Here is a 26,337-nt window from a genome sequence, read left to right on the forward strand (position 1 = left end):
GTGAAGGATGCCCTCCCCATAACCTGGAAAAAACTCTTAGCTGTCCTATGTTGAAGCTCAGGTTAAGAAGCCAGCTACTGCAGCAAGAGATAGACTTTATGTTTATGTCTTTTATTTTATAAAGGTCATTTTCAGTTGCTTTCTAGATCAAGTCAGTGCTGCCAGGTTCTCAGCCTAGCATTCCATAGGTCAGAGCGACATATTTATTTTCAAAATATGTAAAGCTGCCCTTGCTCCAATACATAGACAAATGTGTTTACCATTATACCACCAGTTTATATGCTAGGCTTATTATGTGCAGACTATCCAAGGTTACAGCCCACAAATAGGACTATTCCAGTAAGCCAATTCTGGTGCCATCAAATGATCCTCTGACTGCTCTGTCCTCTTCCTAACAAGACAACAGGCTATGCATTTATTTAGATTGCTGCCTGCCCCATTTGCCTGCTGAATTGCCTGGCCTCTTAGAAATACCATCACACAAATAGTACTGAAATATACATCATTTAGATATAGATAAGATTTATACAATAGTGGAATTACAATATAGTAACACACTTCCTACAAATCTTCAGTAAAACTGGATTTTACAATGGAACAGGAAAGTATTTTTGTTGTTGAATTGATTTTCTAGTGTGTAAAACAATACACACTAGCTTAGCAGAATAAATCAAAAGCCAAGACAGTCTTTTCTGCAGATGTCACCCTAATGTCCATGTAAATTCCAAAATACTATAAATATAAAGATGAAGCTATTGGTTCTAAACCACTTCCAATAGCAATCAAACACAAAGTTAAGGACTATGAGGTACCTAAAGTCTTCATAAAATAAATGTATTCATTCAGACCATTTAAAGTTAAATACACAATGGAGGTATTTATAATGCAAAATGCTCAAATCAATAGAGCTTTATCCTCTTTAAAAGAGGGAAATTTGCAGTCACACTAAGATATAGAAATACAATGCAAGTGTGCATCAAGCTGATGGGGCCAAATTGCAACTATTCCTTGCAAGTTTGAAAAAGTTCCAAATCCTGATGAAATTACCTTTAAAAGAGCAACTAGGATAAGCGTGCTATTATGTTCTGACACCAGAATAAGACACCAGAACATTATTTTTTAAAACATGCAATAAATATTTTAAATGTGTACTGATAAACAAAAGGATTAAACCAACACTGCCAACAAAATATAGTTTTATTTCAAGAAATGTATGCCCTTCAGCATTAAGCAATCTACATTATTTACATTCTTAATTTAGTTCTAGATTGCTATTCCCCCACTTTATTCTCCCCTGCTCAGCAATCTCTCATCTGACACAAAAGCTTTGCTTAATTCAAACTTTCTGAGATTTATTTTCTGATTTGAAGAATTAATCTACAATAAAACCATCCTAAATCAGAGACAAGCAACAATTCTTTGAAACTTACTGTTAACATAACTAACTCATATACATAAAGGAGTCACAATTACCATAATCCAATCACTGTTGAGTTTCAAACTGAATGTCTACCATGTTTTACTTTACTTTTGTGTTCTACTATACTTCTTAAAAACTTTTTGTGTTCTATTATACTTTTCAAAACAGTACTGCTAGTTGAGGTTTAATGCAAAATTTCAATTTGATGGCATATTTTTATAGACTCAAAGCCATTAATTGGTATAACACCAGATCTATGCTGATGTGTAACTAATCCCTGTAGTCTATACTACATCATGGGTCACCTATACATTAGCTGCAAAAGAATGCACAATCAAGCCATGAGAACAGCACAACAGTTCATCATATTCTTGAGAGAAATCCAGGATGAGACAGATCACCTTGAGCTATCATTTTACATCTCTGTTAGATGTTTAATTCAAATAGTCAACAACCTCCAGAAAAACTAACTCGGGTGTGAGGAGCTTCCACGTGTCAATCACCACATTCTCACAATGCATTTGGAACTAAGCAGTACTCTGAAATAGTATACCAACAGGCATTGTTCTAAGTTGAGGAAAAGAAAAGCAGAGAGTGGGATGGTAGTGCTGTTCACAAGAGCAGCCCTGCTCAGGCTTGGGTAGGCCTACCTCGCCTGGATAAAAGGGTGCAAGCAGTCGTGTGTCTGCTCAATCCGTCGTGTGCCTGCTGCAATGGTCGTGTGAATGACTCTGTAGACAAGTGTTGGTAAAATGCAAAAGATTCTACTGGTTTTGGTTACTGTATATAGCCCAGTACTAAATAACCCATTCACTTTCTGATGCAGTCCAAACCTCTCACATAACTGTACCACTTCAGATTTTGTATGTATTTGAAAGCACACCCATGTTAAAGTTATATGCCATGTGAAGTGCTGACACATCAGAAAAAAGGCTAATCTCTCTGAGGTATTACAGCTGAATGAGAAGACTGTGTGACATGAGAATTAACACCTGCTTTGGCCCTCAAAGGACCTGTGCACCTTCAAAAATCCAGACAACTCTTCACTTTCATGGTAGAATTATGGGAGTACGAGGAGGAGAATGCATTGCCCAGTTTAAAACACACACACACACACACACACACACACACACACACACACACACACACACAATATTTCTTCTGGGGATAGGATTTCTCAGTGGTCTCCACTGTATCCACTGAGGTTCTTTTAAGCTTGCATTGTTCATAATCTACAGCAGACAGAAGTATCACAGGTAGGATATTAGAACCCAAATTCTTATTCTGTTTGAATAAATGTGGTCTTATTTAGAAACTAAATCGATCAGTTGACAATTCTTAAAAGTGAACATTTGTATCACATCTTGACAAAGTCCACTGAGGCTGCAGCCCACATGAAGCTGGTAGCTAGACACATTACACAGTCTGACAGACAAGAATATTGCTTTTATGGGGTTATAGTGCAGTGGGACTTCACAGAAGACTTTTTGAACTTCGTGACAATGGTAATGTTTCAGCCAGTGCTTTGCTCCGGACTCCAGCTGAAGCTCTTTTATGGTCATATCTCAGGCTGCGAATTGTACTGTTTATAGCTGCAACACATGCTTTCCAGTCATATCCAGTTTCCATCAGATCAAAAGATGGGTAATTCTCTTGGAGGAAGTCTAATAAAAGGCAAGGTACAAATTATTATTTATTTATCCATGTTAAATATTGCCCAAGTCTTCATTTTTGCATAGTTCAGACTAGGGAAAATCTAGGGACGGTTAGGGAATCTTGCTATGGAGAGAAGATGCTACAATACCTGAACCTTCCTGGACTGGTAATCAGGCATCCTACAAATGACCAGCAACAGTCTTTCGAGGAGGCTCTTCAACTGTATCCAGGAGACAAATCTGGGGAACACTGGAATGTCACTCAGCCTTCTCTTAAGGAGTGAATGAATGTCTCAGCTGAAGTTATACAGGATCTACATCAGGGGTGCATAACTCAGATGCCCCAGTGGGCCAAAACCAACTGTGACTTGGTGTGTGGGGGCCGAGGTAAATTATTAATGCATTGATTATTGCATTAAAATTAAAAATTAATACAAAAATTAAATGATTACCAAAGCAATATTAAAATATGTAGAATTTCAAATTTTAAAACATGTATAATGTAAGCAAGACAAAAACTAAAATTTAATAAAAATATTAAATGATGATGGTGTGGGGCATGTGGGGCGGTGCTGGTGGGGAGGACGTGGTGGAAGACAGGCAGAGGGGCGGGGGGGGGAAGAACTGGCTCTGCAGAGCAGGCACGGGAGGTGCACAGAAAGGGGCACCCAGAGTGCAGGGACTGACCTGACGCCAAGCATGGAGTAGTGGCGACCGGAAGCAGCATCGCTGGTGGAAACAGAAAGGAGAGGAAGTGGCTGCCAAGTGGGCACTCACTGCTTGCTCACTCACCTGCCTGTTTGGGTGACGCAACCCACATGGGGCGGTGGCAGAGCAGCGGAGAGGAAGTGGTCGGCAGGCAGCAGGCATGGGGAGCAGCTGCTTGCTCACTCATCCACCCGCTTGGGGGAGAACAGCGTTTTGGGCCAGGAAAAAAGTGCCTGTGGGCTGTATGGTATGCAGGCCTGATCGGCATGTTTCATTATTTTGATAAAGACTGAGAGTCTTATCGTTTCTGCAGTATATCAGTAATTTGAATCTCTTTTGCTGAGGAAGGTTACTTGCCTCTAAGAGCATTGATTTTGTTGCAGTCCAATGGGTATGTCCCACGTTCCAGATTGCCATATACATTACTTTTTACCAGGACATCCTCTGTGAAGAGATGACGAATCAAGTAGCGTGCTGAAAGTTCTGGCCGAGATTTTCCCTTGGCGACATAAATAACTGAGAAGGGCAACTGAACATTCCGCAATGGATTCCCAAGGGTTGCTCAGGAGGAGATAAAGGACAGGAGGGTTAGAAACCTATCATGCTTTGAGTAAGACTGCATTGTATTAAAATGCTACTTTTTATCCTAAGATTGGATACTAACATGGAAAACAGAGAACAACCTCTTACCCTAAAACATAATTCTGCATAAGTTCTTGCACTCTAGAAAGATACAGCATTTATATGGTTTCCTCCCTAATCATTTTCACAATATCAGAAAACTATCTAGTTATTTCTAATGGATTGTACACATATATACACAAAGCAGTACATGCTAAACATACACATTTTCTGGCTTCTTGGAATGATTTAGAGTGAGTTAACACAAAGAAAGATCAGCACTGTGGCAAATAGGAACTGTTGAATTCACTTAAAATTTTAATTCAAAACTAATGTTGGTAGTCTATATCAATAGCAGAATGGCGTCAAGGTCTTTTGATTGATTCACAACAAAAGGTTTGGTATGGCTCTTCATTGTGGATTCATCAAAATGTAATACTTCTAGAATGCTTAACATGGCACTGGAGCGAACTAGCATCAAATAAGTCCCTGCTTGAATGCTCATAATCACAATACAGAAGGGAAGAGTAAATGGAGGATGACTTCTTAAAGCAGTTTGACACAGAAGAGGCCTGTGCAACTTTGTGACCCAGCAAGCGAGTCACAGCCCCAGCCCAACAGCCACATATTGAAGCTATTCTCACGAGCGAGCAAAACGGGCTAAGGGAGCCCAGCCTGGCGAGCCCAGTGGCTCCATGGCGGCAAGCTCACCTAAATAGCCACCCCCTTAAATGAGGTTAATGGAGCAAGCACTCCGTTAACCTTGTTTTACAGTTCATGTGTCAGCCGCAGCAGGGAGGATCCCAGAAATGTACTGTGCAGAGCTTCCCAGAACTCGACCCTGGAGCTGCCGGGCAAGGTGCGGGCAGACCGCAGGAGAGCTGCCACTCATCTGGGTGAGCGATCCACCCGCCCAGCGCAGGGTAAGGGGCGGGGAGGGGTGGGCAAACCCACTCTCCCTGCAGACCTGAAGGAAGCTCTTCCTTGTGTTCTGCCAGGTGCTTGAAAACCACTCCCAGACAGGGCAGCAAAACCAGGATGTTTTTCAGGTGCCTGGTGGGCTGTGAGACATGGCTGGCCTACTGTGTGTGGCCTATCCTGTCCTGTCAGAAGATGAATGTTTCACAGCTCACCCATTGGTTCTAAAGACGGCAGTTTACTGGGTGGAGGTGGATAGAACACTTCTGGGTTATTATTATCCCATGCTGAATTCTGAAGTTTGTTTGATGTTGAACTGGCCACTTTCAATGTGGTTTGAGAATTGACCTCATTCTCTTCGCCATTATCAACTAGATCTACACACATAGATGTGTCTGGAGTATCAGGAGGTTTCTCTTTTCCTTCAATGATCTCCTATGAAGGCAAGACAACAATATTTTCATAAATGAATATGAAATGCACCTCTAAAGATTCCACAAAGAAGGGAGATTTAAATGGACTAAACCAATGACAATATCATCACTGCTATCGTGCTATGCTATAGTACTTCCTACTAAGTTTAGAAATGTAAAATCCTGTAGAAAAATGGGGGGAGGGCGGGTTCTTTGCGAGGAAACTGTTTTTTCAGGGGGGGGGGTCTGGTCCCCCTGCCAAGTCTTCACATCTTTGAGTCAGATATTTGGAACATCTCCATTTCCAATAGCAATTGCAAGAATCTCTATTGTCACAATAGCAAAAGAGGAAACAGACATACTTCTCCAGATCCTGTTTAATGTGAAATATTCTAAACACCGACTATGAATCATAAATTTAGCAACTGAAGATCTATTAATAATTTCAGTCTGTTTAAAGGAGCCTTAGGCATCCTTAACACTCCTTGGACTGCACTGTTTATTATGAACTTCTAAGTTCAAACTTAAAATAGCTGTTTTTGCAGTGATGTATTCAGGCAAGGAAACCTTTATAGATAAAACAACAAGAAGTTACTTACTGGGTTTGTTTTGGTTTCATAACGTAAGCAGCGAATCATTGCATTCACATTTGTGATACAGGTTTTCCAGTCCCTTCCATGCTCACTCAGATCATAGTTTAGGAAATAAGTTGCAAGAAATTCTGGACCATAAATGAAGAATTATATTTAATTTTTTTTAAAAAAATAATAATCTCAAGTTTTTCTTTTGATGAAACAAAGAAATCTTTTATAGCTGTGGAGAGCTAGCGTAAACGGAATTATAAATGAAAATGAATATTGGTATCCATACTCTAGGCCGAACCAGCCAACTGATTACCCTCCCACTTGCTTGATTATCTGAGGTAGCTGGAGTGGGGGGGGGGGGAGGAGAAAGGAACCCAGGGGAAAAGAAGGGGTAAGTTGTGGACAAGAATTGACAGGTGATGGATTAGGCATCCAGCCTCTCATTCACAATTCTCCCCTGCAAATGCTTCAACTCCCCCACATTACACAAATAAGTTCAGAGCCTTTCCTAATGGGTAATTCCAGCCTCAGGACCTAAAATGGAGAATAACCAAGGACTGGGGAAGGCAATCAGTTCCCTAAACCAATATGACACACCTCTTATAGCAGCTATTTTGTTCGGGTCCAGTGTCCTGCGCCCTCGTGCTCTCACACCCATAACACTGCACAGCAATGTTTCTTTTGGGAACAAGACACGGACTAAGTAGCGAGCAGCATACTTTGGTCTGGTCTTTTGTCGTGCTTTCATCAGATAGTTACCAAGGACCTTCACATTCCTTTTTGGATCACCAACAAACTCTAAAAGACAAATATTTATTTATTTAATTAAATTGTATACCACCTGACTCCGAGGCTCTAGGCAGTTCACAACAATAAATGCAATAAAAACAAAATAAAACAATTATTAAAACAACAACTATTTAAAACAATTAATACATTCAAAGATTACTAAAAGCCAGGCTAAAAAATGCATCTTAAGAACTCTTTTAAAGGCTGATGAAGATGACAAGCCACAAATGTCTATAGGAAGCACATTCCACAGTCCAGGAGCGACTACAATGAAGGCCCACTCCTGAGTTGTTGCCAGACGAGCTGGCGGCATCCGGAGACGGACCTTTCTTGATGACTTTAATGTGCGGTGGGGATCATTCAGAAGATTAAGACAAAGAAGAAGATTAAGACAAAGGTGCACACTGACTACTACAAGTCCACAAATGGACAAAGGTGCACACTGAGCACTGCATGTCCAAATAGACAACTAGATGTTCCCCTGTACACCATCTGACTTCTGAGATTTCACTGAACACTGGCCATATGTTCAGTAGCTTCTTTTTCTTCCACAGGCCCAGTGCAGATATAATTCCACAGGCCCACACATTATCTACCCCTTCTTGGTCTTCTCTCACATGAATTTGCCCTCCCTTTTGTAAAGCTAGCCATGATGCAGTGCTTATCTGTCCCAAAGCTCATGCTAACCATGGTTAGCTTTAACCCTGGTTATACACTCTAGTAACCTGAAAGGAAAACCTTTAGAATATGTCATCACAGCAATAACATTAAAAACAAAAACACTAATAGCAATACCAAGAGGCCTTTTTCAAAATGGTGCCACACTGAAGTTTGGGCTTGGGGACGGACTGGAGGAAAGGGGTTGCTAGAATCACTACAAACCAACTTCCCATCACTCTCTTGTTAACATCCTTGCACAAATAGCAGGTATAAAAAGGGACACATTTTGCCTTTATGGAGCAGAAAGCAGAGACTTGCTGACTACTAGAAACAATTATTAGCTACCAAGTCAAAACATATGTGGGACCCCTGTGCATGAAAGAAAGGGGAAGCAAATCAGAGTATGCCTTTAATGCATAGTTGCATACCTTTAATATGCTTTGTCTATTGCAACGTAAGTAGAAATCATATTCTTAATACACCTTGGCTGCAACTCACCAAAATTAGAACTGATAGATGAAGATGGCATCTCGTTACTCATACTTGTACTTCCAGATGTTCTATAAGTTACCATCATGTTGTTTTCCCCCAAGCTGGTTTCAGGTGGCATCACTGATGATACCATTTGGGAAGATACAGGAGAAGATGCCATGTGAGCAGGACTGTCAATGACTGTGGCTGCAAGACTGGCTTGTGAAGGAAGTTCAGGCATCTCACTAGCTGTGCTGAATGATGGATACAATGAATGAGTGGAGGCTATTGCTGGATTGATAGAAGTGGATGATGAAGAAGAAGAAGGGGGCATCTCATTGTGGATGTTTGTACTGCCACTTGGAGCTTTGTAGGTGATCATCATATTGTTCCTCTCCAATTTCATTGCTGATGGTGTAGGCATTGCTGAGGATACCACTTGGGAAGCTACTGTCACATTACCAGGGCTTTCATTGACTATGGTTGCTAGACTGGTTTGTGAAGGAAGTTCAGGAATCTCACTAGCCATGCTGAATGGAGAATACAGTGAATGAGTAGAAACTATTGTAGGGAGGGGTGGGCTCTCCCTGTGCAGTGATTGCTGTGATTCAGGTTTAAGAGTGTGTGGAATAGTTGTTACTGCAGGGCTGGCCTGAATATGGGCCCTTTGTAGCCTAACCTTCATGGGTGGGCTGTGATTTCCATGTCCAGGGGGTGGAATCTGAAGACCTGACCCTCTTTCCATTGGTTTCTGCACTCTGATTTTTGCAGGTGACAGACTACTAGAACTTCTGTATGTAAACCCAACTGGCCTCTGAAAATGTAATTAGAGAAAAATATGTCACAAAAACCATATGCCAACCAATCACAATTTTTGGCATTGTGCTTTGAACAGATTTTGAGTAGTGATATATGCACTTTGCTTGACATCTTGTTTCCTAGCCATTTTAATCATGGTCTATTTGTTGCTCTGACTGTGACACAGAATCTTATTTTTGAATGTGCTTATATGCAGTTGCCACTACTAATTCCCAAGAAACTGTAAGCCATTTTGAACAGAAAGCTATTATATAACATAAGTTACAGGTGGCCCTTGTTATGTGTGGGAGTTCCATTCTCACCTACAAGCACAGATAACGAAACCGCAGATAATAAGATTGTGAGTGAATGGGAACTGGGGCGGGGAGGGGGGGTTAGGTTCCTGGAGGTTAAAAAAGGGCTTTAAAAGGCAGAAATGAAAGTAAGTAATGCCACCCCCCAAACCCCAATAAAGTCACAGGATTTTTTTTTTTAAGAAAGAGCCACAAAATGGCTCTGTTCAGCAAAATGTTGGCCAGAAATAACCTCGGAGGTCATTGGTGTACATGGCCTGATCGTGGATATCTGAAACCATGGGTAACGAGGGCCATCTGTACTTTGGTTATTATATACAGGTGAAACTCGGAAAATTAGAATATCATGCAAAAGTCCATTAATTTCAGTAATGCAAATTAAAAGGTGAAACTGATATATGAGACAGATGCATTACATGCAAAGCGAGATAAGTCAAGCCTTAATTTGTTATAATTGTGATGATCATGGCGTACAGCTCATGAAAACCCCAAATCCACAATCTCAGAAAATTAGAATATTACATGGAACCAAGAAGACAAGGATTGAAGAATAGAACAATATCGGACCTCTGAAAAGTATAAGCATGCATATGTATTCAGTACTTGGTTTGGGCCCCTTTTGCAGCAATTACTGCCTTAATGCGGTGTGGCATGGATGCTATCAGCCTGTGGCACTGATGAGGTATTATGGAAGACCAGGATGCTTCATTAGCGGCCTTCAGCAATTCTGCATTGTTTGGTCTCATGTCTCTCATCCTTCTCTTGGCAATGCCCCATAGATTCTCTATGGGGTCAGGTCAGGCGAGTCTGCTGGCCAATCAAGCACTGTACACTGTATACTTTTCAGAGGTCCGATATTGTTCTATTCTTCAATCCTTGTCTTCTTGGTTCCATGCAATATTCTAATTTTCTGAGATTGTGGATTTGGGGTTTTCATGAGCTGTACGCCATGATCATCACAATTATAACAAATTAAGGCTTGACTTATCTCGCTCTGCATGTAATGCGTCTGTCTCATATATCAGTTTCACCTTTTAATTTGCATTACTGAAATTAATGGACTTTTGCACGATATTCTAATTTTCCAAGTTTCACCTGTAGATAGAGCAACACAATCTAGCATAACAGCAGAAAGTGTACTCAGAAATGTTGGGCATCATAGTGTCTCCCCAAGATGTAAAAAGCAAACTGCATTTAGTATGTGATCAAAAGCAGGCATTTAATACTCACAGGCTTGAAAAGTAAAGGTTTTAGCCGGCTGTGTTGCATTTCTGAGTCCTTTCTATGAAGGCTATCAAACTTCTTATCCAGTTTCTGTATAGCATCATACATGGCCTGCACACAGACAAGTTTATACAAGTCAAAAAGGAAGAGAGACATTCACCAGACTGCACCTAGGTGAGGAGAAACTATGCTCTCATTAGAGAAGCCCAACCTGTGCTGTTCTGTCTAGCTTTGCTTCTTGGGAAAACTGATCTCAAATGAGATCAGGACTCTATGAGGTCATTCACACAGTCAAAAACTGTGTTCTACTCAGGTTTGGGAGCTGTGTGTGCTCCCAATTGTTGGTTGTGTGGAAGCAAGGCAAGAGGAAAACCTGGGGAAAGGTGATTGTGTGGAAGCAAGGTAGGAGGAAAAGCTACCCAGGTTTGCTTCCACACACCCAGAAACTGGAAGCACACACAGTCCCAAACCTGGGTAGAACACAGTTTTTGACTGTGTGAATGACCTCTATGATTTCTGCACTGGCATCTTTCTACCCTCATTCCTGGATAACCATCTTGCCAATGGTCTCCAGGCCCAGCAGGGACCAGGTGCCTATACCTTTGCAGCCCTTCAAATATCCAATCATTAAAACTGTGGTGACAAAAAGAGAGAAGAATAACTATTTCAGAAGCTGTATAAAGATTAGTTATGTTCCCTATAACATTCCCAATCCACTCTTTTTTCACATACTGATGTACAAGGACAAGGGATAAGAAGACACTGGAAAAATATAAATAAATTACTCCCATTATGGAAAAGTAAAAGATGTGTAGTTTGGTTCCAATGACTATGACTGCAAGACTGGTTTGTGGAGAAAGAGCAAGCATCACAACAGCTGAACAGACCTAACAGTATATCAGTGGAACAAACTTAATTCATGCACACAGTATGAAATAGTAAGGTTAGACATTGCTCTCAGAATGGCTGCATGCCTGAAGATTTTTTTTATTATTATTTAAACATATTTTTATACTGCCCAAAACTTATGTCTCTGGGCGGTTCACAACCAGATAAAAACAAAGATAAAATGTTAGTTAAAAACAAAACAAAACTTAAAATACAGCAATTTATAAAACAATTTTAAAAACAATATTCTAAAAACAACATTAAAACAATTAAAACAATATCAGTTAAAAGCCTGGTTGAACAGATGTGTCTTTAGAGACGTTTTAAAAATTGTCAAAGATGGGGAGGCTCTTATTTCACTAGGGAGCACATCCCAAAGCCTTGGGGCAGCAATGGAGAAGGCCTGTCCCTGAGTAGCCACCAGATGAGCTGGTGGCAAAATCAGACGGACCTCTCTTGATGATCTCAATGGGCGGTGGGGTTCATGACGAAGAAGACGTTCTCTTAAATACCCAGGGCCCAAGCTGTTTAGGGCTTTATAGGTTATGACCAGCACCTTGTATTTTGCCCGGAAACATATCGGCAGCCAGTGTAACTCCTTCAATATGGGAGTAATATGGTCTCTCCTAGATGACCCAGAAACCAGCCTGGCTACCACATTCTGGACCAACTATAGTTTCTGGACTATGTACAAGGGCAGCCCCACATACAGCGCATTGCAGTAATCCAGCCTGGAGGTTACCAGCAGATGTACCGCTGTTTTGAGGTAGTCTGTCTCAAGAAACGGGCGCAGCTGGCGTATCAGCCGAAGCTGCTAGAAGGCACTTCTGGCCACTGCCTCAACCTGGGACATCAGGGAAAGACTTGGATCCAGAAGCACCCCTAGACTGCATACCTGTTCCTTCTGGGGAAGTGTGACCCTATCTAGAACAGGCAGATCAAAATCGTCTCTCGAGTTCCGACCCCGGGCAGTGAGTACCTCCGTCTTATCTAGATTCAATCTCAGTTTATTATCCCTCATCCAGCCCATTACTGCCTTCAGACAGGCATTTAGGGGAGTTATGCCTTCTCCCGGCGAGGCTGACATGGAGAAATAGATTTGGGTGTCATCAGCATACTGATAACACCCAGCACCAAATCTCCTGATGATCTCTCCCAGCGGTTTCATGTAGATGTTAAACAACATTGGAGACAATATGGAGCCCTGAGGGACACCATACAAAAGTTTAGATTTTGAAGAACAACAATCTCCAAGGGACACCATCTGGAACCTACCCGAGATGTAGGAGCAGAACCAATGCAGAGCACTGCCTCCCACCCCCAAACCCCTCATACGCTCCAGAAGGATACTATGGTCGATAGTATCGAAAGCCGCTGAGAGGTCCAGAAGGACAAACAGAGTCACACTTCCTCTGTCAATTGCCAGTTGGAGATCATCCATCAGGCCGACCAAGGCAGTCTCCACCCCATAACTAGCCCGGAAGCCAGTTTGAAATGGGTCTAGATAATCCGTTTCCTCCAAGACTGTCTGGAGCTGGGAGGCCACATAAGAAACTTTGTCCACTGGCCTGTTCTGCACAGTTCTGATGTTCATACAGAGCTTCCTAGTTTAGGACCAAACTACACATTATTTGTTTATCGTATTTATACCACCTAATATATAGATCTCTAGGCAGTGTAAACAATCCAAATTGCAATATAAAAACAAAAACAAGCAAATAAAACACTTTCACAGAATAAAAACAATCAAAAACAACTCACAGCGTGAAACAATTAAAATAACATTACAGGATAAAAACCAATAAACTGTTTAAAAATTTTTTTAAATTTTTTTTAATTTAACACACTTCTATACCACCCCCAAAACACGTCTCTTTCACATCTTAATTAAAAGCCTGAGGGGAAAAGGCATGTCTTAAGGGTCTTTTGAAAAAGAAATCAGAGATAGGGAAGCTCTTATTTTGACAGGGAGTGCATTCCAAAGCCTGGGGCAGCCTCAGAGAAGGCCCAGCCCCATGTTGCCTCCAGACGAGCCAGCAGCAAACAACTGTAACTGGATCTCCCCAGATAATCTTAATAGCCAGCAGGGTTCATGACAAAGAAGGAGCTGTCTTAAGTACCCTGGACCTAAGCCATTCAGGGCTTTATAGGTAATGACCAGCACTTTGTATTTCACTCAGAAACATATTGGCAGTCAGTGTAATTCTTTCAGAATCGGCGTTATATGGTCCCTTCGGGTTGTGCCAGAGACCAACTTGGCTGCCACATTCTGTACCAGTTGCAGTTTCAGAATTATTTATTTGTAGACTTGACTTTTGTAATGTGCTCTACGTGGGGCTGCCTTTGTACGTAGTCTGGAAATTTCAGTTGGTTCAGAACGCGGCAGCCAGGTTGGTCTCTGGGTCATCTCGGAGAGACCATGTTACTCCTTTACTGATGGAGTTACACTGGCTGCCAGCAGGTTTCCGGACAAAATACAAAGTGCTAGTTATAACTTACAAAGCCCTAAACGGCTTAGGCCCTGGGTATCTAAGAGAGCGTCTTCTTCATTACAAGCCCCACCGCCCATTGAAGTCATCTGAGGAGGTCCGTCTCCAGTTACTGCTAACTCGTTTGGTGGCTACACAGAGATGGGCCTTCTCGGTCACTGCCCCGAGATTGTGGAAATGCTCTCCCTGCTGAGATACGATCCTCCCAATCTCTGGCAATTTTCAAAAAACACCTGAAAACCCATTTTTTCACCCAAGCTTTCTCAGCTTCCTAATATTTTTGGGTTTTAATTTCTGGTTATTTTTAAATTGTTAAATTGTTTTTAAGTTTTTGTATATGTTTTAAACTGGTTTTATGTTATTGTAAACCGCCTAGAGACGAAAGTTTGGGGTGGTATATGAATTTGATAAATAAATAAATAAATAGTGAACATTGAAGTCCCCCACCACCAGCAATCTAGACAACTCTGATACCAACCCTGCAACCAGGTCTGTCAGCTCAGTTAAGGACATCCTTGAACAACAGGGTAGGGGAAAAAATCTATCCTTGATCCCTAGGCTTAAGTACAGGCACTTGATAAGGGCCAGTTCACCAGCAGGGATCCTGTCAGGTGAGACAGTGTCCTTATAGATTACAGCCACACCACCTCCTCACCCACTTTCTCTCACCTGCTCCACCACGGAGTATCCTGCTGGGAGAAGCTGGGACCAGACTGGACTACTAGCCTCCCCCAGCCAGGTCTCTGTAATGTATAGGAGGTCAGCTCCATCCAAAATCAAATCATGGATGATCTCTGGTTTGTTTTGGACCAAAGTGGCATTACAAAGTAGCAAGGTGAGGCTTTGTGGGAGATTGGCACTGCTCCCTAAGGTCAAAGAGCTGGTAGACCAGCTGGAGGGAAAAACAGCTATTAAGTTTCTGATTTCCCTTCTCCTGTAATGGCCTGCTGAACTACCAACGCTATATCTTCATTGATTCCCCACCACCACTGGAATGGTCACCCCAACATCACCCTTCATCTCTGGACAACCCAAGACACATACCTGTACTAGACACAACTAATAATAAGGCAATAATACACCACTATCAGAAGGTCCTGCCCCTGTCCTCTGTGCCACCAACAAAGGCCTCCACTAAAGGCAGCTGGCTTTGGCAGCTGGCTTCAGTGGCTGCCTGCAGGCAGCCCGCCTACCAGCGATCTGCACCGGCACTTGCGGTACATATACTGTTGACCTCCAGGCTTGACTACTGATGCTATTGTAATGCAATCTACTTCAGGCTGCCTTTGTACATAATTCTGAAACTACAACTGGTACAGAATGTGGCAGCCAAGTTGGTCTCTGGGACAACCCGAAGGGACTGGGCTGTCAGGAGCAGAGGCATAATTGCATTATTTTAAGTCCATCATTAAGAGGCAGGCTTCAAACAGGAAGGGGAACAGAAGAGTCCCTTTTAAAAATTGTATAAAAGCAGCTGGGGGACAGGGGCTGTGATCTGGCTCAGGACTATGACACTTCGGGAAAGATGGTTAACACTTCCCCACTGAACCCTTTTTCCCCATGGAAAATTCTCCCTCCCCCAATAGCTGATACATAAATTTGTAAATGATGTAAATAGCTGACTTGTGAGTAAACAGCCATTTGGGAAGGGGGACATTTTGGAAAGAAAATGGAGTGACCTTCTCCTCCCAGCACATCATGGTCCTGAAATGGAACTGCCTCCCCCCCAGATGCTTCTTGCTACTAATGTTTTAAGTCCACCTGTTAATGATGAGCTTAATGTGACATACAGTTTGCTATTCTGATTAAGGAGAGATACACTACAGGCATCCACACAAACACGCTTTTGCTTTTTGATTGGGTTGGTCCATAAAAATGAATGAAAACCTGTATATGTGCCAGAAAACTATGCGCACATATGAGTACACATGGATCTCCTGATGGGAGTACTGTTGCCTAGCTTTGTGACAAAACGGTCATCATTTTTGGAGCAGCCCTATAAATGGTTTCACCAGCAAAGAAAAATAACACAGTACCTGACAATAATTAAGGACTTCCATAAGAGTTTTCTGTTGATCTCCTGTGTATGAAGCTTCAGATATAACACTTCCCTAGTGCAAAGACAATAACAGTTTAACCCCAGTCATTTTTCAAAAGGTTTTTTTTTTTAAGATATTGTTCTCATCACAGAGCCTGTTTAAAATAAATTTAAAAGTATACATACACATTCATAATCTGGATCATATTCATAAATAACACTTCCATCTTCATACTCAGCTTCCTTTGATTTCATCTAATAAAAATATTGATAGACATAAAAGCATGAAAAATAATGAATATGGCACCCTAACCATATGCTATTATTTGTGTTCAGCTGGCTCACAAAGAGAATTATTTGAATCCATAGTAGGCCATTAATAAGAACTGGGGAAAACACTGCCACACTGTGGAAAACACAAGTCATAACACAGATGTCATCACATCTTAGCAAAGACTGCCAATAGTTTACAGACTCAGGTAAGCAGGTGTTTACAAAAATGGTCTATGCATTTTGAATGGTTTTTATGCTTCAGCATAAGGAAGAATGACATAAAATGACATACTCTGATGTGGGCTGATACAGTGGTCTACTTTAAAAAAATGAATCTGTGTGCAAGCCACAGAAGTGTTGTATTTTTAAAGAGAGAGTTAGCATCTCCAACCAGTTAAGACATAACTAGCTGGTGTTAAGTGATCTAGAATATGTACTTTTGCTTAACGACATTAAGCAAAATGCCTTGCTGGCTCAAATCAAGGTCCATCTAATCCAGTGTTCTTTGCAAGAGTCGAAGCATTCAGCAGGCACTAGTAGTCTACCAGAAACTGGCCAGTGGCTCACTAATGGACCGATATCAGACTCAGCCTTATTTTAGAGGCAGAAAAAATCTGTCTTCCAAGTATTTTGTATTAAGATGTAGCCTCTAGGGCAGGCCTGCTCAACTTAGCCCCCCCCCCAGCTGTTTTTGGACCACAATTCCCATAATCCCCAGCCACAGTGGCCAGTAGCCAAGGGTTATGGGAGTTGTAGGCCAACATCTGCAGGAGGGCCGAAGTTGAGCAGCCCTGCAGGTCTCCAAAATGCATAAGGATGTGCAAAGAGAGGCTGCCTCCATTGGTAAACTACGCTTTCACTGATAATGTGCTTTAAAATATCTATGAATAAAAAATGAGAATACACTAGGACTCCTCCTCTTTGCATTCCCTCAAGAATAGGATTAAATGTGGATATACCCACCAAAGGAGAGCTGAAGTGCCAACTTCACTTACCCCCAGCTGCGAAGATGTAGGTCGGCGCCTTTTACGTAAATAAACAAACTCCATTGGTTCTGGGCTGTGGCCAAGTCTTGATCTACTCATAGAAAGGTTTGTCTGTGATGCAGGTGGCTCACCCATAGCCAATAAATCTTCATTTTCTAATTAAAATGTTTTTTATTAGTGTCTCATAACTAAATAAATATCCCCCAATGAAAAATATAATTGAGTTTTAAGCATCACTGTCTCAATTGGTTACAGTTTTCTCATGAACTGTTATGTTTAGAAACTGTCAATACAGTTTCATGCATATTTTTATTTGAATAGCACCAGCAAAATTTATAGCAGAATGCTAAATGTTTGACATATATCTGAAATACTATGTGAATATAATTACCAATTATGGAATCTCAACTACAAGAAATCAGCTTTTCTGAAAATCCACCCCCGCCCCCCAATGCTGACTGGCATTAATTTGATGTGAGACTGAATTTTATCAGTCCTGTATCAGAGGCTAAAACTCTGGACTTTGGCATTCACAACCAGAGACCCATCATGACCACTTAAAATGGAGGCCTAATCCTAATACAAAAGACAGTAAAAAGGAAGCATAATCATACTGAAGATACAATCACTGAACATTAAGATCAAGAACTACAAGCATAAGTTTTCAAGCTGGAATTAAATGTAATTACCATATGCAAGCTGAGTTACATACTGATCATCACTGTTTATTTGAATGTTTTTTTCCACTGACATGCATCCTTGTGGCACAAGTCCATTTTTTGTATCTTCTGTTTCTGAATCATCAATTATAACGGCGTTGTCATCCTCAGCTCTTACAGAGATATAATCTAAAAACATACATCCAAAGGAGAGATGAATTAGATTCTCCTAAGCACTTTACTCTATATGATTCCAATGGCCCCAAACCTATTTACAATAACTTGCTCTAAAACCACTGAACTGTGTAACAACATAAATTAAAAATAAATTTATGAAGTTAGTCTATGAAACTTCTGTCTTAAGAAACTCCTGTCATTACAACAGTGATGAGACCTGGTCTTAGTCCTGGAGCAACAGATGCCTTTGTCTCAGCAGCATTAGTGACAATGACCCACACAGCATTGTCCACTTTTCAGCTAGACCCTGAGGTGTATCTTTAAAAGGACCTTGACAGCAGGCACAGGGCTCAGCTTCCCAGAAAGAAACCTCCCCAAGAAGTACACAGCACTATGCAGAGTAGGCTGCACTGCAAGTGCGCGTGGTACCTATCGACATAATGGTGCAGATTATTCAATCTGAGTGGCACCAAAGTACAGGAATAGTAAATACATATAGCAGACATGCAGATTGTTGCTTCTAGATGAGAAGCCGTTAAGAACATAACAGAACTGCTGGATCAGGCCCAAGGCCCATCTAGTCCAGCATCCTGTTTCACACAGTGGCCCATCAGATGCCGCTGGAAGCCTACAGACAGGAGTTGAGGGCATGTCCTCCCTCCTGCTGTTACTCCTCTGCAACTGGTACCCAGAGGCATCCTGCCTTTGAGGATGGAGGTGGCCCACAGCCCTCCGACTAGTACACGATGATAGACCTCTCCTCCATGAAATCATCCAAACTCCTCTTAAAAGCCATCCAGGTTGTTGTCCGTCACTACATCTTGTCGCAGAGAATTCCACAAGTTGATTATGCGTTGTGTGAAAAAGTAATTCTGTTTGTTGGTCCTAGATTTCCTGGCAATCAATTTCATGGGATGACCCCTGGTTCTAGTGTTATGAGAGAGAGAGAGAAGAATTTCTCTCTATCCACTTTCTCCACACAGTGCATGATTTTATAGACCTCTATCATGTTTTCCCGCAGTCGCCTTTTTTCTAAACTAAATAGCCCCAGGTGTTGTAGCCTAGCCTCATAAGAAATGTGCTCTAGGCCCCTGATCATCTTGGTTGCCCTCTTCTGCACCTTTTCCAGTTCTACAATGTCCTTTTTTAGATGTGGTGATCATAATTATACGCAGTACTCTGGGTGTGGCCACACCATAGTTTTGTATAAGGGCATTATAATATTAACTGTTTTATTTTCAATTCCCTTCCTAATGATCCCTAGCATGGAATGGGCCTTTTTCACAGCTGCCGCACATTGAGTCGACGCTTTCAACGAGCTGTCAACCACGACCCCAAGATCCCTCTCCAGATCAGATCCCATCAGTGAATACCTGAAGTTGGGGTTTTTCATCCCAATGTGCATCACTTTACACTTGCCAACACTGAACCGCATTTGCCACTTTGTCACCCACTCCTCTAGTTTGGAGAGATCCTTTTGGAGCTCCTCGCAATCAGTTTTGGATTTCACTACCTGAAAGAGTTTGGTATCATCTGCAAAGAGCCAGCATGGTGTAGTGGTTAGAGTGCTGGACTAGGACTGGGGAGACCCGAGTTCAAATCCCCATTCAGCCATAATACTAGCTGGGAGACTCTGGGCCAGTCACTTCTCTCTCAGCCTAATCTACTTCACAGGATTGTTGTGAGGAGAAACTCAAGTATGTAGTACACCACTCTGGGCTCCTTGGAGGAAAAGCGAGATATAAATGTAATAATAATAATGATAAATAAATAAATTTGCCTACCTTGCTGCTTACCCTTACTTCTTGATCATTTATGAATAAATTAAAAAGCACCAGTCCCAGTACAGAAGTGGAGAACCCCACTTCTTACTTCCCTCCACTGTGAAAATTCTCCATTTATACCTACCCTCTGTTTCCTGTCTTTCAACCAGTTAGCAATCCACACATGTACTTGTCTCCTTATTCCATGACCGCTAAGTTTTCTCAGGAGTCTTTGATGAGGAGCTTTGTTGAAAGCTTTTTGGAAGTCCAGGTATACTATGTCAACTGGATCACCCTTATCTACACACTTGCTGACACTCTCAAAGAACTCCAAAAGGTTGTGAGGCAAGATTTCCCTTTACAGAAGCCATGCTGGTTCTCTCCCAGCAGGGCCTGTTCTTCTATGTGTTTTACAATTTTATCCTTGAGGATGCTTTCCATCAGCTTGCCTGGAACAGACGTTAAGCTAACTGGCCTGTAATTTCCCACATTGCCCTGGATCCCTTTTTGAAAATCCTGTTCTTGCATCACTCATTCACTTCCTCATAAATTGCGGGTGGGTTGACAAGCTGTGGCTTTCTTTTGCCTGCCCCATCTCCCTCATTATTATTATTATTATTATTATTATTATTATTATTATTATTATTATTAATAATAATAATAATAATAATAATATGATTTGTATACCACCCTTCCAAAATGGCTCAGGACGGTTTACAATTAAAACAAACCACTAAAACAATAAAGATCTAAAACAAATTAAAAACAATATAACAATTAACAATTTAAAAACATTTTAAAACAACAATTAAAATTGTTTTATTTCTCTTTGTAAACTTCCCTGAGCCATTTTTGGAAGGGCAGTATAGAAATCAAATTAATTAATTAATTAATTAATTAATTAATTAATTATTATTATTATTATTATTATTATTATTATCAATAACACCTGTCTGACTGTGTAAACAAGAAATAATTAAACAATTACAGTGATTAAAATCCCAAAATTGGGTTATCAATTTTAAAATAAACCAGATGTTAAAACTCCCAGAATTTAGGAAGCTGAGAAAGCTTGGGTGAAAAAATGGGTTTTCAGGTGTTTTTTGAAAATTGCCAGATATGGGGAGGATCGTATCTCAGCAGGGAGTGCATTCCACAATCTCAGGGCAGCGACCGAGAAGGCCCGTCTCTGTGTAGCCACCAAACGAGTTGGCGGTAAATGGAGATGGACCTCCTCAGATGACCTCAATGGGCGGTAAGGCTCATAATGAAGAAGATGCTCTCTTAGATACCCAGGGCCTAAGCTGTATAGGGCTTTGTAAGTTATAACTAGCACTTTGTATTTTGTCCGGAAACCTATTGGCAGCCAGTGTAACTCCATCAGTAAAGGAGTAACATGGTCTCTCCGAGATGACCCAGAGACCAACCTGGCTGCCACGTTCTGAACCAACTGAAATTTCCGGACTACGTACAAAGGGCCCCACATAGAGCGCATTACAAAAGTCAAGTCTGGAGGTCACCAACAGATGTACCACTGTTTTGAGGTCATTGATCTTGAGAAACATGCGCAGCTGGCGTATTAGCCGAAGCTGATAGAAAGCACCCCTGGCCACCGCCTCAACCTGAGAAACCAGGGAGAGGTGTGAATCCAGAAGTACTCCCAGAATGAGAACCTGTTCCTTTTGGGGAAGTGTGACCCCATCTAGAACAGGCAGATCAAAATCGTCTCTAGAGTTCTGACCCTGCACAATAAGTACCTCCGTCTTATCTGGATTCAGCTTCAGTTTATTCTCCCTCATCCAGCCCATTATTGCTTCCAGGCAGGCATTTAGGGAGGATATGCAAGCTCCTGAAGAAGTTGACATGGAGAAGTAGATCTGGGTGTCATAAGCATACTGGTAACACCCAGCTCCAAATCCCCTGATGATCTCTCCTAGCGGTTTCATGTAAATGTTAAAAAGCACTGGAGAAAGGACAGAGCCTTGAGGGACACCATACTTAAGCTCAGATTTTGAAGAGCAACAGTCTCCAATTGACACCATCTGGAATCTATCCGAGAGGTAGGAGCAGAACCACTGTAAAACAGTGCCTCCCACTCTCAACCCCCTCAAACGTTCCAGAAGGATACTGTGGTCGATAGTATCGAAAGCTGCCGAGAGATCCAAAAGGACCAACAGAGTCACACGTCCTCTGTCAATTGCCAGTTGAAGACCATCCATCAGGCCGACTAAGGCAGTCTCCACCCCATAGCCCACCCGAAAACCAGTTTGAAATGGGTCTAGATAATAAGTTTCCTCCAAGACCGCCTGGAGCTGAGAGGCTACCACCTTCTCAATTACCTTGCCCAGCCATGGGAGGTTGGAAACAGGCCTATAATTGCTCAGCTCTGAGAGATCTAATGCAGGCTTCTTTAGAAGAGGTCTAATGATTGCCTCCTTAAGACAAGGAGGCATCCTGCCCTCCATCAGAGAAGCATTTATGATTTCCACCAGGCTGTTTACAACAACCTCCCTGCTAGATCAAACAAGCTATGTTGGACAAGGGTCAAGAGAACAAGTGGTAGGCCTCACCGCTCCAAGCAGCTTGTTCACATCCTCAGGAGTCACAAACTGAAACCGATCCAGTCGAATCACATAAGAAGAGTCATTGGGCACCTCCAGCTCAGACATCAAATTAATTGTGGAGTCTCCATCTAGGTCGGCCCGAATCCAAGAGATTTTATCTGCGAAATACTCTTTAAAAACATCACAGCGGGTAACTGATGACTCCAAACTCTGGTTCAAGGGAGCGGGAGCAGATACTAATCCCCTCACAACCCTGAACAACTCTGCTGGTCATGAATTCGCAAAGGCAATACGGGCAGAAAATAACCGCCTCTTTGCCGCACGTATTGCCTGAGCATAGATCTTTAAATGTGCTCTATGTCTCAATCTGTCAGATTCGAGTCGAGTCTTCCTCTACTTGCGCTCCAGTCGCCTACCTTGCCGCTTCAGCCCCCGTAGATCTTCCGTATACCAAGAGGCCAAATTTGAAGCGGGTCGGAGGGGACGCTTGAGAGCAATCATGTCTACTGCCCTGGTGAGCAAGTTATTCTAATTCTCAACCAGGGCATCAACAGGATCACCAGCAAAGCCAACAATAAATCCCTCTAAGGCTTCTTGGAATCTTAGTGGATTCAATAACCTCTTTGGGTGGACCATTGTAATGGGCCCCTTGCCCCTGCAGAGTTGGGAAGTGGTTGTAAGTCCAACCTTAACCAGATGGTGGTCCGTCCATGTCAATGGGGAAGTCACAGGAGCCCCCACCCACGGAACACCACCTTGATCAGAGTAAAATACCAAATCAAGCGTGTGACCTGCAATATGCGTCGGTCCAGAGATCACTTGGGATAGGCCCATAGTTGTCATGGCTGCTATGAACTCCTGAGCTACCCCAGACAGATTGGTCCCGAAATGAACACTGAAGTCTCCCAGCACCAAGAGTCTGGGGGACTCCAACGCGAGTTCTGTGACCAAGTCCATTATGGCAGCGTGCTCACTAGGCTTTGGACAAAACCAAACCACCTTTTAGTCATTATGTGGGAGGGGTGTCCTGCTCATATATGAATGTATATTAGCATTTGTTGGCATTCATATTGCACCATGGTGTCCCTATCAAGGTTTAAATCTTGTGTCTCCCTCCATGAGTGGCCACTGTTGTTTATTAAGCAAATCATGGAATCCTAAAGTTTAATCTGGATATGGGATATAGGGGCAAAACAAAAAGGAAGCATTACGTTTATGCACACCACTGAATGCCAAATTTTAAATAACACTTAGAAGTACATAGGAACATATGAAACTGCCTTATATACCTAGTCAAACCATTGATCCATCTAGCTCACTGTTGTCTGAGCTGCCTGGCAGTGGCTCTTCAGAGCAGCAGCTCTTTCAGAGATGCTGGGGATTGAACCTGGGTCTTCCTGCACGCAAAACAGATGCTCTACCTCTGAGCTATGGCCCCATACAATTCTGCACTATCAAGGTGCATAATTATTGTGATTTTAATGTTTTTTTTTGAGACAGCATACAGTGCTTGTTGTTTTCTTACTTTTGGTATGTGATAGAAAAGTAACATGATCAGCTTTGGCTGCCAGAGAACACTGCCAGTGGATACCATCATATTGCTCTTTGCATAGCAAAGGACATCAGAGCTCCCTTTCAGTGTTCCCTCTAACAGAGTCCCAGATGTATAATTCCCAGGAAGCCCAGCTGCAATGGCTTTTGCTTGGAATTATGGGAGTTGTAGTCAACAACTTCTGGGAATTCCTCTTAGAGTGAACACTGCTCCCTTTCCACACTGGGCACGCAGAGGTGAAATAATATTCTTTATCTCATGAAGTAATATTTACAGCACAATCTGTGCATGCCATAAAGTCCCACTGTGTTTAATAAGACTTGCTTCCAGGTGCACAAATCATAGGCACTTTTTGAGAGGCTAAATCTAGCTGGCGGGTGGGTGGACATTCTGCATATGCTCATTGCTCAGAAGCATACACGTTGTTTCATATTTCTCAGCAACAGTGAGCGGGTGCAGTACGGCTAGATCACTATCGCAGCAAAATGGGCGCTCAGACTCTCTTCGCCTCCAAGAAACCTGTCTGCAAGTTTCATTCTTGCAACCCGCCCCTTAACAGACGCAATCACAAGCTTCCGCGAAACCCGTGACTGCTCTTTCCTTATCCCCAAGTAGCTTTTAAATCGTTATCCATTGCCCTCAAGAGCTGTTTCCTCCCTCTGGTAAATCGCATACAATCTCGCTATCTCTCCCATCCTCCTCACCATTCTAAGCCAAGTCCTGACGCAGCCATGACAGGCAGCCACGCTAAGCAATAGCAGCACCGATACGTATGAGCGGACCAATAGAACAGCAACACGGTTGGGTCGCCTTTTGAACGTCTCGATTGTTCAGCAACAGACGTCTGAGCGTCCGGCCGTTACAAACGATGGAGAAGCGTTTCTGGTGTGCGCATGCGGCTCGACGCCCAGACCGTTTCCAGAGCCTTACCTTCTGTGGGCATGATTCTAGGCGGAGACGACGGTGTTGGCTGCGATGAAGGGCTGTAAAGACAGTCTCGGCCCTGTGAGGCTGTTGCGGGTCCAAAGGGCGGCGTAGGGGGAACAGGAATATGATGCTCGTGGGGGGAAAGAGAGAGGAGGGGGAAAACGGAAGCGGCTTTGGTGGCGTGAGGAACAAACTCTTTCGATTACCCTTCGCGGCTGCGCAGTGGGGACTTGGGCGCGCCTGGCAAACGGGCGCCAGATGAAGTGACGGCTGCGCCCGTCGTCCTGAACAACTGATCGTGTTGTGGATTGGCAATTCCGCTGCGGGTCCCTCGGTCGGGATTTCAGGCGCAGTTGCTGCCTCAAATGAGTCTGTTGTCTTCGGGTTTGATTCCTTCCCCGTTGGCAGAGTTCCCGTGCCTTTTGATGGCTACAAGGAGAGATTTTCCTCAAGGGAAATCCTCCCCCGCCCAGGCACAGTAATGCGTCAAGTTGCCAAAGGCCAGGAATTCTGTTGTGTGTATTCAGGGTTGTCCTGTCTTCACTTGGGAAGCCGGAATGGTTTGTGATAAGCCAGATATTTTGCGGTGGGAAGTTACCTGATGAGTTAATCATTTTTCTATTGGCCCCACCTGTGAGAGGAGAGCTGGTCTTGTGGTAGCAGGCATGCCTTGTCCCCATAGCTAAGCAGGGTCTGCCCTGGTTGCATCTGAATGGGAGACTTGATGTGTGAGCACTGCAAGATATTCCCCTCAGGGGATGGAGCCGCTCTGGGAAGAGCAGAAGGTTTCAAGTTCCCTCCCTGGCTTCTCCAAGATAGGGCTGAGAGATATTCCTGCCTGCAACCTTGGAGAAGCCGCTGCCAGTCTGTGAAGACAATACTGAGCTAGATAGACCAATGATCTGACTCAGTATATGGAAGTTTCCTATGTTCACCTCTAATCCACTAAACCCTGCCTGTGCTGCCAAAACCTCAGTGGGCCCTGCTTTTTAGCAGTCAGAATCACTGTTGGTTCTGTTCCTTCTCCATGTCTTCTTTTGAATTGAAAGTTTGCAACGCTACGATTGGGCAGTAGTTTGGATTTATGCCTGACACGTATTTGTAGAAGGCACTGGAGATGGGTAAAGGTGGAAGTCCAATCGCTACTCTGTGGACTTAGTTATTGCTTGTTGTCATTAGGCCCATTTGCATGTTATGTTCAGCACTTGTACAATCAGTGTACAGAGATACAGTCATTCACCCATTATGCTGAAGACAGGTACAGAAGTACATTTCCTATCTGTACCATGCATTTGAATGGCCTGTATCCAGGTTACCTTTTAAAATGCATGGGTATAGTCATTCACAGAAACACGTACAGACATCTGTACACTAACACAGAATAATATTTGAATCGGGCTCTAGTTATTTAATGGTCTGATTCTAGGGACAGTTGAGCATAGTAGG

The 26,337-nt window shown here is 42.6% G+C and overlaps 1 protein-coding gene across 4 annotated transcripts; it reads right to left on the reverse strand.

Moving 5' to 3' along the window:
* Positions 1–1,179: 1,179 nt before the first annotated feature.
* BEND2 (BEN domain containing 2) lies at positions 1,180–25,485 on the reverse strand. 4 transcript variants are annotated; one of them, XM_053306646.1, is made up of 12 exons: positions 24,895–25,478; positions 17,939–18,097; positions 17,259–17,404; positions 16,177–16,245; positions 15,989–16,063; positions 10,582–10,686; positions 8,267–9,053; positions 6,917–7,117; positions 6,335–6,456; positions 5,538–5,757; positions 4,141–4,344; positions 1,180–3,084 (listed from the first exon to the last, which is right to left on the reverse strand). In XM_053306646.1, the coding sequence occupies exons 1-12, from the start codon at positions 24,905–24,907 to the stop codon at positions 2,894–2,896; spliced, it is 2,292 nt and encodes a 763-aa protein (XP_053162621.1). In that variant the 5' UTR covers positions 24,908–25,478; the 3' UTR covers positions 1,180–2,893. The 4 variants fall into 4 exon arrangements, 3 of the variants coding, with proteins under 3 accessions (XP_053162621.1, XP_053162622.1, XP_053162623.1); XM_053306647.1 differs by lacking the exon at positions 24,895–25,478 and adding an exon at positions 24,669–24,823; XM_053306648.1 differs by lacking the exon at positions 24,895–25,478 and adding an exon at positions 23,702–24,650.
* Positions 25,486–26,337: the final 852 nt, after the last annotated feature.

This window comes from Hemicordylus capensis, chromosome 3 (assembly GCF_027244095.1).
Source record: "Hemicordylus capensis ecotype Gifberg chromosome 3, rHemCap1.1.pri, whole genome shotgun sequence".
NCBI classification, from domain to species: domain Eukaryota; kingdom Metazoa; phylum Chordata; class Lepidosauria; order Squamata; family Cordylidae; genus Hemicordylus; species Hemicordylus capensis.